General features: G+C 53.6%; 1 protein-coding gene across 1 annotated transcript in view; it reads left to right on the top strand.

Moving 5' to 3' along the window:
* Window positions 1–7,562: 7,562 nt before the first annotated feature.
* The window catches only part of LOC133769342 (protein FAM169B-like), a 68,046-nt gene continuing 60,479 nt past the window's right edge, over window positions 7,563–15,129 (top strand). Inside the window, exon 1 of the mRNA XM_062204545.1 lies at window positions 7,563–7,626. Coding sequence (XP_062060529.1) covers window positions 7,596–7,626 — 31 coding nt within the window. The 5' untranslated portion in view covers window positions 7,563–7,595. The remainder of the gene's footprint in view (window positions 7,627–15,129) is intronic.

The following is a 15,129-nucleotide window of genomic DNA, read 5'->3' as shown; positions in this document are numbered from 1 at the left end:
CCAACCTCCTTGCTGCCCGCAGATGAAGTTTATGTCCCCTGCGTTTAAGGTGCTGGTTGCCAGCGCTGCACCCAGAAGCACGGCACCCCCATGATGCCCAGTGCTGGCCAGGTCCCCGGGGCTGCCAGCCCTGCAGGCAGATCCGGGCTGACTTCCCACCTGGTCCTGAGGCCAACAGTGCCTCCCACGGTGCCCACCCTCCGACTCTGCCCCCTGAATGCTGTGTCAGCAACACTAACCTTTGGGCTATGTTCTTCATGGAAGAAGCCACCATGTGCCACAGATTGCTCTCTCAGAGAATGCTATTTGGTTTTTCTGAAGCTGAAAATACTGTTTTTCAAAAGTTGTGCAATAAGAACAAAAACATAACCTTCTGTCCCCACCCCAATGTGGCCAGGAGAAGTTCCACCCAGGGAGACAGGCAGAGCGTTGTGAGCATCTTACTGCTTCTGGAAAGTTCTGTGTGCCCTGTATGGGAGACTCAGACCACATGGCTCTGGCTACTTAATTGCTCCCCTCATTAAAAAAAAAAATAAAAGTGCACCTCTGTACCTCTTTAATTGGGTCACTGTCAAGGACTAGAAGCCCTCTGGGACTTCCCAGCAACCATGCTTCTGTGTAATTGGCCCCTGGGGGGGTCACAGGCCTCGCGACAGCCTAGAACAGTGGGATCACTCCTGCCCCCACTCGCCTGCCCCCCACCCCGCTGCCCTGGGAGACTGCAGCCCCTTGACTTGACAGGGATGCAGAGGGCTCACCTTAGTTTGAGATTAAAGCCGACACTGTAAAAAATCCATCTTGAAGGCAGTTTGCCAGTTTCTCGCACTCCCTTCACATGTTTGCAAATGTCGTCTCCCTGGTCCCTGCCACGTCCCCGGCTCAGGAGGGCGCCGAGGCTAAACGGGGCGGTGAAGCCACACTCACCGTGTGGGTTCCGCAGGGTCGGCCTCTGGTCTCAGCACTAAGCAGGTCTGGTGTTCCCCCTGCGTCTGCTACTGTTAACTGTGCCCTGAGCAGCTAAGATTCCAGCTGCAATTCTTACTGTTACGTACGTGAGATTTGATACGAGTCTTTCTTACTTTAACTTAAACTTCAGTGTGTCCTGGAGTTTCCGCTTTTCCCTAATTCACTTATTTTCTTGTGCCCTAAGGTTTTCTCTAATTGTGTAATTAATAAGGCAAAAATACAAAAGCTCCAAGATATTTTTACTTAGTGACAGAGGCATGTCTGCCGTTGAATTCGTTCCCCCTGCGTGTGTGTGCACACACAAGCGTGCGCATGCACACTCCTACCCTCTACGATGAGAACAGTTCAGAGAAGTGTGGAGTCTGAGGTCTCACATCTGAGCTTTTATTTTCTTTTCCATTGTGAAAACAGATGGTCTCTCACAACTGCGACGTCAAAGGCACTCTTAACGCCCAGGAAATAGGAAGATTGAGGAGAGAGGCAACTCTAGGGGATGGTTTATTTCATAGAGAGCCCGGGGATCTTTCTTACCAGTCGGATTCCCGAGAGGAAAATATTTGTAGTCATATTTGACTCAAGAGGGTAAGTGTGACCCTCTTAGTGACCTGGAGAGAAAGCAACAACACACATGTGTTCTCACAGGGATGGTGGATGTGGGCGGCCAAGATTACATGATCGCGAGACCCAAAATAGTTCATGTTTTGACCCAGACCTAAAACTTGGTGGGATTTGTTTTACATTTCTCATTGACTTCCTGCTTAAGCAAGAGAAAGGATTACGAGTGTTTGTTTATTGTCTCTGACAGAAGCAGCTCTTACAACATGACACATTTTTTGTACCCTTGACATAAATGAAACTTAACCCAACTGGTCAAATTCCTCTGGGAGCTGGGGACAGCACACCGATCATGGAGAAGCACTGGCGGTCTGGAGATAATGTTGCCTATGAGCTCGCCCTCCACGCCAGAACCCCTGCTCCAGACCAGCTGTTTAGAGCTGCTGCGAAATTTACAGAAGGCTTTGGATAGCTCATGGGAAGTGTAACTAACGTGTAAGTTTAGGAGTGCGTGTTTAGCCTGGGAGATGCCCTCATCTGGGGCTGCTGTGTGGCACGACAGTGAAGACCCCACTGGGGTCCTGCATCCCACATCAGAGGGCCTGGGCTCGAGACTGCTCTGCTCCCAATCCCAGCTTCCAGTTAACGCACACCCTGCCATGCATGTGGTTGGGCTGGACTGAGTTCCCAGGTCCTGCCTCTCGCTGTAGCCTAGTCCCAGCTGTTGGAGTTGGGAAGTGAACCAACGGATGCAAGAGAACTCTCTATCTGTGTCTCTCTCTTTTGAAAAAAAAAAAAAACTTATTAATTTAAAATAGAGGTTAACTTATCTCCTAGTGGAGTACCTGGGTTCAATTCCTGGCTGTGGTTCCTAACTCCAGCTTTCTACCAACGCAGGCCCTGGAAGGCAGTAGGTGATGCTCAAGGAAATGCATTCCTGCCACCCACATGAAAGACCTGGATGGAGCTCCGGACTCCTGGCTCTGGCCCTGACCCAGCCGCAGTGGTTGCAAACATTTAAGGAGTGAACCAGTGGATGGGACCTCTCTCTTTATCTGTTTCTTTCTCATGTTTTTAAAAAGATGAATTTATGTTTGCTGCAAAAAATTTGGAAATCGATGTGTAGTTTTTTCTTAATATACATCTTCCAGGAACTCTGAAGAGCCAAGTGAGATTTTGTGGGAGCACTGATGCTCCAGAAACATCACGGCAGCAAGGCGGCCCTGGGACTCACCCTTGCTATTCCTTTCCTCTTACGCGCCTGCCCCTGCAGGGCCCGGCCAGCACACGGCTTCTCTACAGGGCCAGAAACTACCCATGAGGCCTTGCTGGCCTCTGTGGGCTCTGCATCCTTCAGCTCTGCTGCCCTGGTGTCCAGGCAGCATCGACAATATGTAAATGAGGGTGTGACTGTGCTCCAGGAATGATTCATGCACCCTGCATGTTGAATTTCCTAGCTGACCTATCAGGAAGCATTCTTTGATTTTTTTCCCTCCTGTTTACAGGTGTAGAAACCCTTCTTAGCTCCCAGGTTGTATAAAAGGCAATGGGCCGGCCTGGGCTCTTGGCTGCCGTTTGAAAACTCCAGCATCAGGGTGAGATGTTTCTCTGGGTGGACACCTGATCTGGCTGCGGACAGCAGGGATCTAGGGTGGAGTCTCCCTTATCTGTGTGTGGGGTGGGGACCACTGACCCCCAGGGGATGCCTGGAACCTCCCACAGTAACAAGCCGCAGCACTGCAGCACCATCTCAGCCCACCTGACACCGGAGCTGGCCCCTAAGTGAGCACCATGCAGGTGGAGACACTGGGCAGAGAGCTTCGTGTCCTGGGAGGGTACAGTGGGAAGGTCAGGAATTCACAGCAGCGCACAGAGTGGGATTTATCGATTCCTTATTTCTGGAATTTTCCTTTTGCTGTTTGCAGAACGTGGTTGACTGAGAGTAACTAAAACTGCAGAAAGCCAAACCGAGGATGGGAGAGCGGAGTTACTGTCCTCTGACGACTTGCAGGTAAATGAGTAAATAGATCACTGTGAATTAAAACACTGACACGGATCTGCCTGTGATGCCTGCATCCCACATGAGCTCCACTTCACATCCCGGCTGCTCCACTTCTGATCCAGCTTCCTGCTACTGCACCTGGGGAAGCAGCCAGGGATGGCCCAAGTGCCTGGACCCCTGCCACCCACGTAGGAGACATGGAGAGTTCCAGGCTCCTAGCTTCAGCTGGAGCTGTGGCCATCTGGGGTGTGAAACAGAGGATGGAAGATCTCTCTCTCTCTTCCCTCCCCCTTTCTTTCTATAACTCTTGTCAAATAAATAAGTAAATAAATATTCTTTAAAAATAAAAGTGACAGTTTTTGTTCGAAATTGTAGTATTATGATTTCACTACAGATTAACTCCTGAACCGCATATCAGTGTTTCCCCCTCACTTGGCAGAGTCAACAGCAGCGTCCCTCCCCACTCCCCGCTCCTGCCGACCACTGACTGCTGGGCAGTGGGAGCTGTACCAGGCAGGGTTTGGAGGCAGCAGGCAGGCAGGGGAAGACCTGGTCTCTCTACTGCGTCTCCTGAAGGTGTGAGACGCTGTCGTTTGTTTCAGACTTCCTCTGCTCTTGCCTTCCAAGCGCTTGCAGCATTCCCTGATGGAGCCTCCGACCCCAGGACTCCCTGACGGAGCCTCGGACACCAGGACTCGGCTGACATTCCGAACGCACCCTGTGACGCTGTCTTAAAACAGGGACCTGGTGTGTCAGAGACCCCGGTGCAACGCTGATCCCCAACATTCCAGAAGAAACTGGCATAGAAGATGCTGGGCTTTTAACGTCACCTATGATCTCTGCATTACGAGCTTCAGAATGAGCGGTTTAAAATGCCTGACGTCGTCTGTGATGCTCCCTAAGGGACTATTTTCCTGAGGTTTTATAGGAGAAACATTCGCCTATTTCCTCTTTCACATTTTTCCCCTTCGAATTTTGCTGAGTCTTGCCCATGCCTTTTTTAAGGACTTTTCCTTGACTGAAAAAAGCAGCGACAGTGACAACCAGAATTGGTTCACTTATTAAAATTCAGTAGCTTGCTATCCCTATCCCTATGGTTTCAATGCTGCATTTTTTTTCTTTCCAACTTCATGAGGCTCTCGGGAGTGACTGTAACAATGGTGTCCTTCACATGGAGGAGGTCCCCTGCAGACTAATGAAGCAGATGGCAGGTGCAGCAGGGGGAGGTGGCCCTGGGGACCCGATCCCGGCTGTCACAGGGCCTGTTTCCCTGTAGACACTTCCAGGGATTTTTCCATGGTGGGAGCCAGAGCAGCTTTGGTGTCGGCAGTGAGTGCTGAGAAGCCGAGCAGGTTTGGGGAAGGCTTCAAGACCCCACTGCTTACTTGCAGAGCATCCGATTGTGCTCCTGGAAAATCAGGGATAACTTGGAATTTTTATTTTACTTATTTGAGAGAGGGAGAGAGAGAGAAAGTTTGAGCTCTATCTTTCGTCCACTGGTTCTCTCCCTAAATACTCACAACAACCAGGGCTGGGCCAGGCTGAAGCCAGGAGCCCACAATTCATTCTGAGGTTGCAGCCCTGTGGCAGGGATCAACCACTTAAGCCATCATGTGCTGCCAGAAGTTCAGACTCGGGGCGGCGCAGGTTAACGCCCTGGCCTGCAGCGCCGGCATCCCATATGGGCGCTGGTTCTAGTAGCGACTGCTCTACTTCCGATCCAGCTCTATGCTATGGCCTGGGAGAGCAGTGGAAGATGGCCCAAGTCCTTGGACCCCTGCACCCACGTGGGAGACCCGGAGGAGGCTCCTGGCTCCTGGCTTTGGATCAACGCAGCTCTGGCTGTTGAGGCCAATGGGGAGTGAACTATCGGATGGAAGACCTCTCTCTCTCTGCCTCTCCTCTCTTTGTGTAACTCTGACTTTCAAATAAATAAATAAATAAATAAATCTTAAAAAAAAAAAAAGGTTCAGACTCAGGCACTCCGATATCCCAGGAGGGCGTCCACAGTGAGGCTTTAACCGCCGCACCACATTCTTGCCCTGATAACTGACTTTTAAAAATGACTGGCCCGGGGCCAGCACTATGGCATAGCTGGTAAAGCTGCCGCCTGCAGTGCCGGCATCCCATATGGGCACTGGTTTTGAGACTCAGCTGCTCCACTTTCTAATCCAGCTCTCTGCTGTGGCTGGAAAAGCAGTAGAAGATGAACCAGGTGCTTGGGCTCCTGTGTCCACGTGGGAGACCCGGAAGAAGCTCCTGGCTCCTGGTTTCAGATCGGCTCAGCTTTAGCCATTGTGGCCATTTGGAGAGTGAACCAGTGGATGGAAGACTCTCTCTCTCTCTCTCTCTCTCTCTCTCTCTCTCTCTCTCTCTCTCTCTCTCCCCCTCTCTCTCCCTCTCTCCTCTCTGCACCTCTGCCTTTCAGATAAATAAATAAATCTTTAGGAAAAATATAATTTGCCTTAAAGAAATGATTGAACCTCTCAAAAGTGGCTGCAAACAAGACTGGCCTGTACCCAAGCTAGTGTGTTACAAACATATACAGAGAATGCTAGCAAGAAATCTGAAATTCAGCTACGGGAAACCGGGGAACTTCAGCAAGAACACAGAGAAGTGAAGACCTGAACAGACCAAAGTAGACTGTGTTCTTGGGTGGTAGATGGAAACCTCTGTAGATGCTAAAGACCGGACACAACCATCATCAAGCCTCCATACCCGTAAGGACCTACGTCTGGTGTTCGATGAGAGGGGGTTCCCAGCCGGCACAGCCAAGGATGCGGTAAAGTGACAGTAATTAAAATCGGCCGGCGCCGTGGCTCAACAGGCTAATCCTCCGCCTTGCGGCGCCGGCACACCGGGTTCTAGTCCCGGTTGGGGCACCGGATTCTGTCCCAGTTGCCCCTCTTCCAGGCCAGCTCTCTGCTGTGGCCAGGGAGTGCAGATGGAGGATGGCCTAAGTGCTTGGGCCCTGCACCCACAAGGGAGACCAGGAGAAGCACCTGGCTCCTGCCATCGGATCAGCGCGGTGTGCCGGCCGCAGCAACCATTGGAGGGTGAACCAATGGCAAAGGAAGACCTTTGTCTCTCTCTCTCTCTCACTGTCCACTCTGCCTGAAAAAAAAAATCTTGTGGTATCATTACAGAAATAGTAGAAGTGCCAACAAAATGGAAACTACGGTGTGCGTGGGAATTTAATACACGGTTAAAGAGGTCATCCAGACCAGTGGGGGCCGGGAGGTACCATGGGCGGACTCGAGGAAGGAACCCAAGGTGTTCCTGACACCATGATCATGAACACTGGCGGGAGGAGAATCCAGAAACAGCATTGGAAGCAAATATATATGTAAAAAATATATATAATACATATATGTATGTAGCTTTGGGGCACGCTCAGGCTGCCCAAGGAAGCCAAAAAAGTGAGAAACCCAAAGGGACGGCAGTATTTGTTGACTTTGGGCACTGTATTACAATGTTATAGATTATATTCACACACACACGAGTCCGTGAGGGCACGCGTGTCTGGAGGCCGCGGGTGTCCCCTCACAAGCGCAGGGGCACGGCCGCGGGGCGGCCGGGCCTCTGGGGCTGTCGGTGCTCGCAGCCGCCCTGGCCCGCTTCCTGCCTGCACCTGCTGGAGCCCCCCCACCCCCCCGCACGCTCCCCACACCTGCTGGAGCCCCCCCATCCCCGCACGCTCCCCACACCTGCTCGAGCCCCCCCATCCCCGCACGCTCCCCACACCTGCTCGAGCCCCCCCATCCCCGCACGCTCCCCACACCTGCTGGAGCCCCCCCATCCCCCCGCACGCTCCCCTCACCTGCTGGAGCCCCCCAATCCCCGCACGCTCCCCACAGAAGCAGGGAGCGGCTGGCGGCCGCCGGCCAGGCCCAGGGGGACCCGCGAGGGTCCGGCGCGACGGCGGCCCGCAGGTCCCTGTTCCCGAAAGCCGAGGGCGCCTTCCACCCTCGCGAAGGCTCTCCAGCTCAGGGTGCGGGGGGCGGGGCGCCCCGAGGGAGCGGGACGCGGGGAGGCGGCGGCGGACGAGCCGGGCGTGGCGCAGAGCCCGAGCATGGAGGCCGAGGCCGTCCGCGGAGCCGCAGGTGAGGGGAGCGCGCCCGGGCCCTCCCGTGTCTCCGGTGCCCCACGAGGAGCCCGTCCAGGGCGCCCCAGTCGCCGCCCGGGGGCTGGTGGGGCGCAGCCGGGGTCCCCCGGAGAGTTTGTGTCGGCAGGAGGGAGAGGAGAGGGAAACAGTCGCGGGAGGCGAAGGAGGAACCGCTGGCCTCCCCGGGAGCCGGCGGGGCCGGGCAGGGCAGGGCAGGGCAGTGTTGGCCCCCGGGCCACAGGGTTCCTGGAGCGAGGAGCCCGCCCTGCGGAGCCCCCGCCGCCTGCCCGGGCGCCGACGGCAGCGGGGAGCGACTCCCCTCTGAGCTGCTCTCCCCGTGGGTTCTCTTGCGACGTCCAGCGGCGTGGCCGGTGGCCTCCGCGGGACTCGTGGTCGGTCTGCGGACGGAGACAGGGCTTTGTCTTGGTCTGCGGGGCAGGGACCCTGGCCCTCCGCGCGCGCTCCCGTGAGTGCTGTACAAGGACAGTGGCCTCTGGACCTCCTGCCCCGCCGCCCGCCCAGGGCATCGCTGTCCAGCAGGCTCCTCCCTCCCCACGCCTGGCGGTGATGTCCCGAGCCAGAGCTCCGTCCCACCGACGCCGGACAGCCCGGGCCTCGCACGTTGGCGGTCTATCTCCGGGAGAAGGGCGGTCGCAGGATTTGCCTGCCTTGATTTGCACATTTGCTGCGGCTCTGATGGCCCCTGAGGTCCAGGTGGCCCGCAGCAGCTGCTTGCGTGCTATTTCCACGTGTGCTGGGTCAGCTGAGCCCCTGCCCAAGCTTTGATCAAAAGGGGCTGCAGCCAATCGTGTCTGTTTGGAGGACTCTCTCCAGCCAATCATGTCTACTTGGGGCAGTTTCTTCGTTTGGGAAGGAGGCGGGAAATCAAGGATTCGATCAAGTCTCCACTTAGCTCCAGAGCTGAAACACAGGGGACAGGCAGGTGGCCCGGCGTGGCAGCCGTGCTCTGCATCTGAGTGAGCCCCTCAGCACCTGGGGGTGCCCTGCAGAGCGGCCGTGGGGGTGCCTGCAGCCATCCCGGCCTCCTCGGTTGCCCCAGGGCCGCACTCACGCACGCAGGAACGCCTGCACGCATCCGGCTCCCGTGTGCCCTTCTCTGTGTGAGAGGGCAGTGGGGCCCTTGCTCCCCTGTCTCCGCAGGCGCCTGTGGCTGGCACTCGGCGGGGAGTGCAGTGGGGATAGAGGCAGGCTAGCTCTGTGGGCGCCTCGCTGACCCCTAGTGTCCCCCTTCGGAAACACCTGACCTGCCTTTGGTGAGGAACCCTGCGTGCGTGCGGCTGGCCCGGGGAAGCCTCTTGTTTCCAGCCCTCGCTTCGTTCCCACAGGAGACTGGAGCCCTTGTGGCGCTTGTCTGTCCTCAAAAAAATGTTACTTATGTGTTTGATGGGGGCTGGGAGAGACTAGGAGAGAGCCAGTGCACACGAACCCGCCGGCTCACAGCGGCCAGGCTAGTCCTCCAGCGGCCAGGCTAAGGCTGAGACCTGGGTGTTCAGTTCAGGTCTCTCAGGTGAAGGCAGGGACCCAATGCCTGGAGCTGTCACTGTTACCTCCCGGGGTCTGCGTTAGCAGGAGGCTGGAGCTGGAAATCAGCCCCTCTCCAGCATCTTTCCTGCTGTCTTGACTGTCAGATGCCGTCCCTGACACTTGTCTGTTTTAGGATCCTCATTTCAGACAGTTGCTCAGGTTCTGAAAAGTTGGGTGTTCTGACAGTTTGCACCGGTGAGAAGGCAGGGACGGCTGGTGGAGGAGAGAGCTTGCAAGGAGGAAGGGCAAGGGCTGTGCACGAACTCGGCTTGGGGCTGACTCTCAAGGGGGAGAGCTGGGTGCCGTGGAGACAGGGTGATTCCCTGTGTTTCAGAAGCTGCCTCCCGTCGGAGGCCCGGAGTCAAAGACACCAGCTGCTAAGTGAACAAGTAACAGCATGGGAGGAATTCAAGTGGATAATTCCAGGGGGGGGGGGGGCAGTGCCTGCCCTGGGCTCTGCTGGGGACCCTCTGACTGTGTGTTGGGAGCCTGGGAAGGGCTTCCCTGGGGACGTGGGAGGCAGGCGCAGCCTGGAGGTGTTCTGGGGAGGTGGGATTTGGGGACATAATGCCCAAGGAGGGGAGGCCAGGGGAGGAGGCATCCCGGGCCTGAGGGGCCTCCTGTGGCCCTGGGGGCAGGTGTCCTCGCCTGTGGGGCAGTAGTATCCACGTGGTAGACGTTCGTGTTCTCCCCAGTTCTAGATGTCAGGGCTGTTTTCCATCTGCACTGAGCTGGGTGGGAGGCGGCTGGTGGCCACACTTGAGTGTCCTGCCGTGGCCTGACGGGATGGAGTGAACGCCCCGGGGCCAGGGTGCAGAGCGGACAGTGGGAGGGCAGCGGGCACGGGGTGTTGTCTCTCTGACCTTTGGATCCCTGGTCTGGTGGCCAGCTGACCCGCCCTCTGGCACCCAGCTGTCACCCAGCTCTCTGCTCCTCTGATCTTCCCATTTGTATCTCAGACCTGTGAAGTTCCGAACACAGGACTGTGGCAGGCAGCTGGTGGGTTGTAGTGGAAGGAGAAGGCTGTGCCAAGATGGCCGCGGGTAAAAACCCAGGAGCTGGGGCAGCTGGGTCCAGGCTGGGTGGCTGGGGGGCAGGAATCCCCGTTGTCCCGCGGTGACTCAGCAGCAACTGAACGTCGAGCACCTGAATGAGGGTGAGGGGAGACGCGGCAGCTACAGTGCAGAACGCCATGCCTTCTAAAAGCCCCGTCCTCCGTGCGGCCTTGCTTCGTCCAGGTCGGTGGTCAGTGAGCTCGGGGGTGTGGCACATGCGGCCAGCGTGGATGCGAAGGCCACTGTCTGCTGAAATCCAGGCGTGTCCCCTCCCACCCGCTGGTCTCCCTGGCTCTCGCCTCTGTCTCATTCTCTGGCACCAGACCTGTGCATTTCTGTCCCCAGGCATGGTCTCATGTCCCTCCCAGGAGGAACCTGCTCACCCTATGCTGTCAAGGCGCAGACACCTGTCCCAGGTTCTCTGCTCCTTTAGCACAGGGCAGCCTCGGGGCACCAGGAACCCTGGGGAGGGCAGCTGGGGCTGGGCGGTTGCTGAGGGCAGAGGAGAGCTCCTGGGGGATGTGTGGGTGGGTGGTGGGGACTCCTTGGCCCGGAACCTCCCAGAGCGCTGGCTTTCCTTGACTTGCTGACGTGAAGATGAACGTGTTTGTCTCCGAGACCCCGTCTCTAGTCACCACTTGCAATTCTGTTAACAGAGAGAGGCGTGCTCCTTTCTTCTGTGCGTTTTGCCGAAATAAACCCTCCGCAGAGTTCCTGAGTCTTTCCTCGGGGCTGCTGAGTGCTCGACAGGTGGATTTTGTGGAGCGTCACTGTGTGGAGCTCGCAGCGCTGCCCCTGGCCGGAGTCCTGTGAGCTGGCCTTGGCCGCCTGTTTGGAGGCGTGGATGTGTGTAGAGCTGGGTACTGTTGAAACAGGGAATTACAGTTGGCTGTTCATTTTGACCTAGGTGTCTTCCAACAAGTGACTAGTGCAGTGCGTGCTCCATGTCCACATTTGAGCTTGGGCTACTAGAATATCTTGAAAAAAAATTTTAAAGCTATGCAGAAGGAGAAGTATTGCTTTATTTGTATTTTTTTCAAAATCCATTAATATCAAATTAAAATGTTATTAAACTACTTAAAATACTTGGGGGTAAAAACAAATAACCAGTTTTTACTTTGCAGCAGAAACGTCTAGTTACTTTTTATGAGGACGTTTTTAATCCTAGGGATTAAACACAATCACTGCTGATGCCTCCTTCTTGCCCTCTTTTACATTAATCAAGATTCCTCGCCACCTCAACCCAGTTCCATTTTTCTCTGTCTTCTTTTGGAATTTAGTATCTATATTCTGTTCCTTTACAGGCTTAGAAATTTTTATATGCATATTTAACTCTAATTTGTTCTGAAATTAGCCAGTGTTTAGACTTTCTTGGGAATAAGAAAAGGCCTAGGATACGTGCGCGCGTCACGTCCTTCCCGGCCTTGGTGCTGCCCTTATGCAGCACCTTAGTTCTGTTAGGAATTCTTAGCTCCTCAAAAACACATTTTTTGGTTTTGTATGGGAAGCAATAGCTATATTTTAATATATTTATTTTAGAGGCAGAAAGAGAGAAAGGGGGGGGAGAGGGAGAGAGGGAGAGAGGGAGAGAGGGAGAGAGGGAGAGAGGGAGAGAGGGAGAGAGGGAGAGAAGGAGAGAGAGGCTTTGGATAGGCGCAGCTCCTGCCATTGCAGCCAATTGGGGAGTGAACCAGCAGATGGAAGACCTCTCTCTCTCTGCCTCTCCTTCTCTCTCTATGTAACTTCGACTTTCGAATAAATAAATAAATAAATAAATATTTTTAAAAAGGGAGGATATATAGCAATGCTACTGTACATGCTCAATCATTCCTCTGATAGACACATGCATTCTATGCAAATAATGGAATATTATTCATTTGGTGATTCATTCCCCAAATGCCTGCAACACTGAGGGCTGGGCCAGGCAGAAGCCAGGAACCAGAAGTCAGTCTGAGTCTCCCAGGTGGGTGGCAGGGACCCAACTACTTGGGCCATCACCTGCTGCCTCCCAGGCTCTGCATTAGCAGGAAGCGGCAACAGGGAGCAAAACTGGGACCTGAGTTCAGGCCCCGATACGGGATGCAGGTGTCCCAGATGCTACCCCGAACGCTCACCACGGCACAGTGCCTAGACTGTAGCCTCAAGCCTCGTTACCCACTAAGCCACAGCGCCAGCCCACCAGAGTTCGTTTTCAGTCTGTCCAATTTGAAAGCTGCCACTTGAATTTCACTGGCTTATCTGGAGGGGACTAATTAAAGCAGAAGGTCAAGTTGGCCTCTCCTCCTGTATCTGCAGCCAGCAGCCAGTTCTGCCACATTCATTGCCAAAACCGGGCTCAAGTGTGCAGCTCTCTCTCTCTCACTATTGGCACTGCTGTCACCAGCCCAGGCTATCATCCTTGGTTGCTTCCACTCTGAACCGCCTCTGATTGGGTTTCTTACAGCAGAGTGCTCTGTAGGAAGGGTTGAGCACACACCTAGCATTACTACATACCCCCTCTGCATGAATGCCTGTCTTTCTACTTCCTGCAAGTTTTTCAAAAAGGACTGGGACAGATGTTTCTCTGAAGAACAAGCATGTGAAAAGAGCTCAACATCAGGGGCCAGCGCTGTGGTGTAGTGGATAAAGCTGCTGCCTGCAGTGCCGGGATCCCATATGGGTGCCAGTTCGAGACCTGGCTACCCCACTTCCAATCCAGATCTTTGCTGTGGCCTGGGAAAGCAGTGAAAGATGGTCCAAGTCCATGAGCCCCTGCACCCACGTGGGAGACCTGGAAGAAGCTCCTGGCTCCTGGCTTTGGATAGGCGCAGCTCCTGCCATTGCGGCCAATTGGGGAGTGAACCAGCAGATGGAAGACCTCTCTCTCTCTGCCTCTCCTTCTCTCTCTATGTAACTTCGACTTTTGAATAAATAAATAAATAAATAAATATTTTTAAAAAGGGAGGATATGTAGCAATGCTACTGTACATGCTCAATCATTCCTCCGATAGACACATGCATTCTATGCAAATAATGGAATATTATTCAGCCTTCAAAAAGAAGGAAATTCTGATATGTGCCACAACACGGATGAACCGTGAGCCCATTATCTAAGTGAAATAAGCCAGTCAAATACTGGTGAATGTTGTATGATTCCATTTCTGCGAAGTATCTTGTTTGCGGAATTGTCAAGTTGATGGAGACAGACCATAGTCTGGTGGTGGCCAGGGGCTGGGAGGGCTCGTGTCCGGAAACGGTAGTACAGAATTTTAGTTGAGGGAGATGAAGATGTTCTGGAGATGACGGTGGTAATGGTTGCACAGCAACGTGAATGTAGTTTAATGTCACAATAGTGTGTTCTTGTATGTGGTTAAAAGGGTGAACCGGGGTGAGCATTGTTGCCACAGTGAAGGCGCTGCTTGGGCGCCTGTATCAGGATGCCTGGCTAACGTCCCAGCTCTCCTGCTTCTGATCCAGCTTCTTGCTAATGTGCAGCATGGGAGGCAGAAGATGACTGCTCAAGTACTTGGGTCCCCCCTCCCCCCACCTGAAAAACCTAGGAGTTCCAGGCTCTGGCCCTGGGCCTGGCCCAACCCTGGCTGAGGCGGCCATTTGGGGGGTAAAGCAGTAGATGGAAGATCCCTCTTTGTCTCTCTCATCTGCCTTTTAAACTAAAATGAAAATAAAATAGAAATTTCTAAAGGGTGACTGTCATGTGTATTTTACCACAGTCAAGTCAATCTTTTTTGAAATTCTGGAGATGTACCATACTTGCCGTATGAAAAAAACCCTGTGATGTGGTGAGTTAAGCCGCCACCTGCAATGTCAGCATCCCATGTGGGCATCGGCTGGAGTCCTGGCTGCTCCACTTCCCATCCATCTCCCTGCTAATGTCCTGGGAAAGCAGCGGATGATGGGCCCAGGTTGCTGTCATTTGGGGAGTGCAGAGGGTGGAAGATCTCTCTCTCTCTCTCTGTTTCTTGCCCTCTCTCTGTAACTCCACCTTTCGAGTAAACAAATAAATCTTTAAAAAAAGAAAAAGACAAAATACTTCTTGAAGACAGGGACCAGATAGTTTTTTTAAAATATTTTACTTATTTTGTTAAAATATGCCTAACATAAAATGTACCATTGTCACCATGTAAGTGTGCAATTCAGTGGCATGGAGCGCATTCACAGTGTTGTACAACTATGGTCACTGTTCATCTCTGGACTTCGGTGCCTTCTTGAACAGAAACTCTGTGCCCATAAACAAGAACTCACCACTTTGCCTTCCCTGGCCCCTGCTTACATCCATCCTCCTTTATCCTTGGGAACCTGCCTATTGTAGCTGCCTCATGTGATTGGAATCATACAGCATTTGTCTTTATGGCTGCCTTATTTCACATGGCAACACTTGCATGTCGTGGCAGGTGACAGGATTCTTCCTTTCCAAGGCTCCACAGTAACTCATCCTGTGGATGTGCTGCACTTGCACATTTTTCGGGCTGTTGTAGCAGTGCTGCTGTGAACGGGGCTTCCCAGTTTGGTGGCGTTGCTAACAGTTCTGTTCCCATCACTCACTGCCGTGTGCACAGCGTGTGGTCATATGATATAAATTGGTTAGGAGTTAGTTGATGAAGGCTTTGCTCTGTCTCAGCCCATTACTATTTAACTTCCCAGTTTTGAGCTCGATCCCACATCCGAGAAATGGGGTTAGTACTCCCTGCTCGGTTGATTTTGTAGGGTTGATGTTAGTTTCAAACATGGCTGGGACATTTGAAAGCCTTTTGTAAACCAGGAAACGCTATGCAAATGTAAGGTCTAATAGAGCACCTTTTTAGTACAGGAACATATCCTTCTTTTTCTTTTTTTTGACAGGCAGAGTGGATAGTGAGAGAGAGACAGAGAGGAAGGTCTTCCTTTTGCCGTTGGTTCACCCT

The sequence above is a fragment of the Lepus europaeus genome, chromosome 11 (assembly GCF_033115175.1).
Source record: "Lepus europaeus isolate LE1 chromosome 11, mLepTim1.pri, whole genome shotgun sequence".
NCBI lineage: Eukaryota > Metazoa > Chordata > Mammalia > Lagomorpha > Leporidae > Lepus > Lepus europaeus.
The sequence above is the reverse complement of the archived record's forward strand: the minus strand, read 5'-3'. Positions and strand labels throughout refer to the sequence as shown.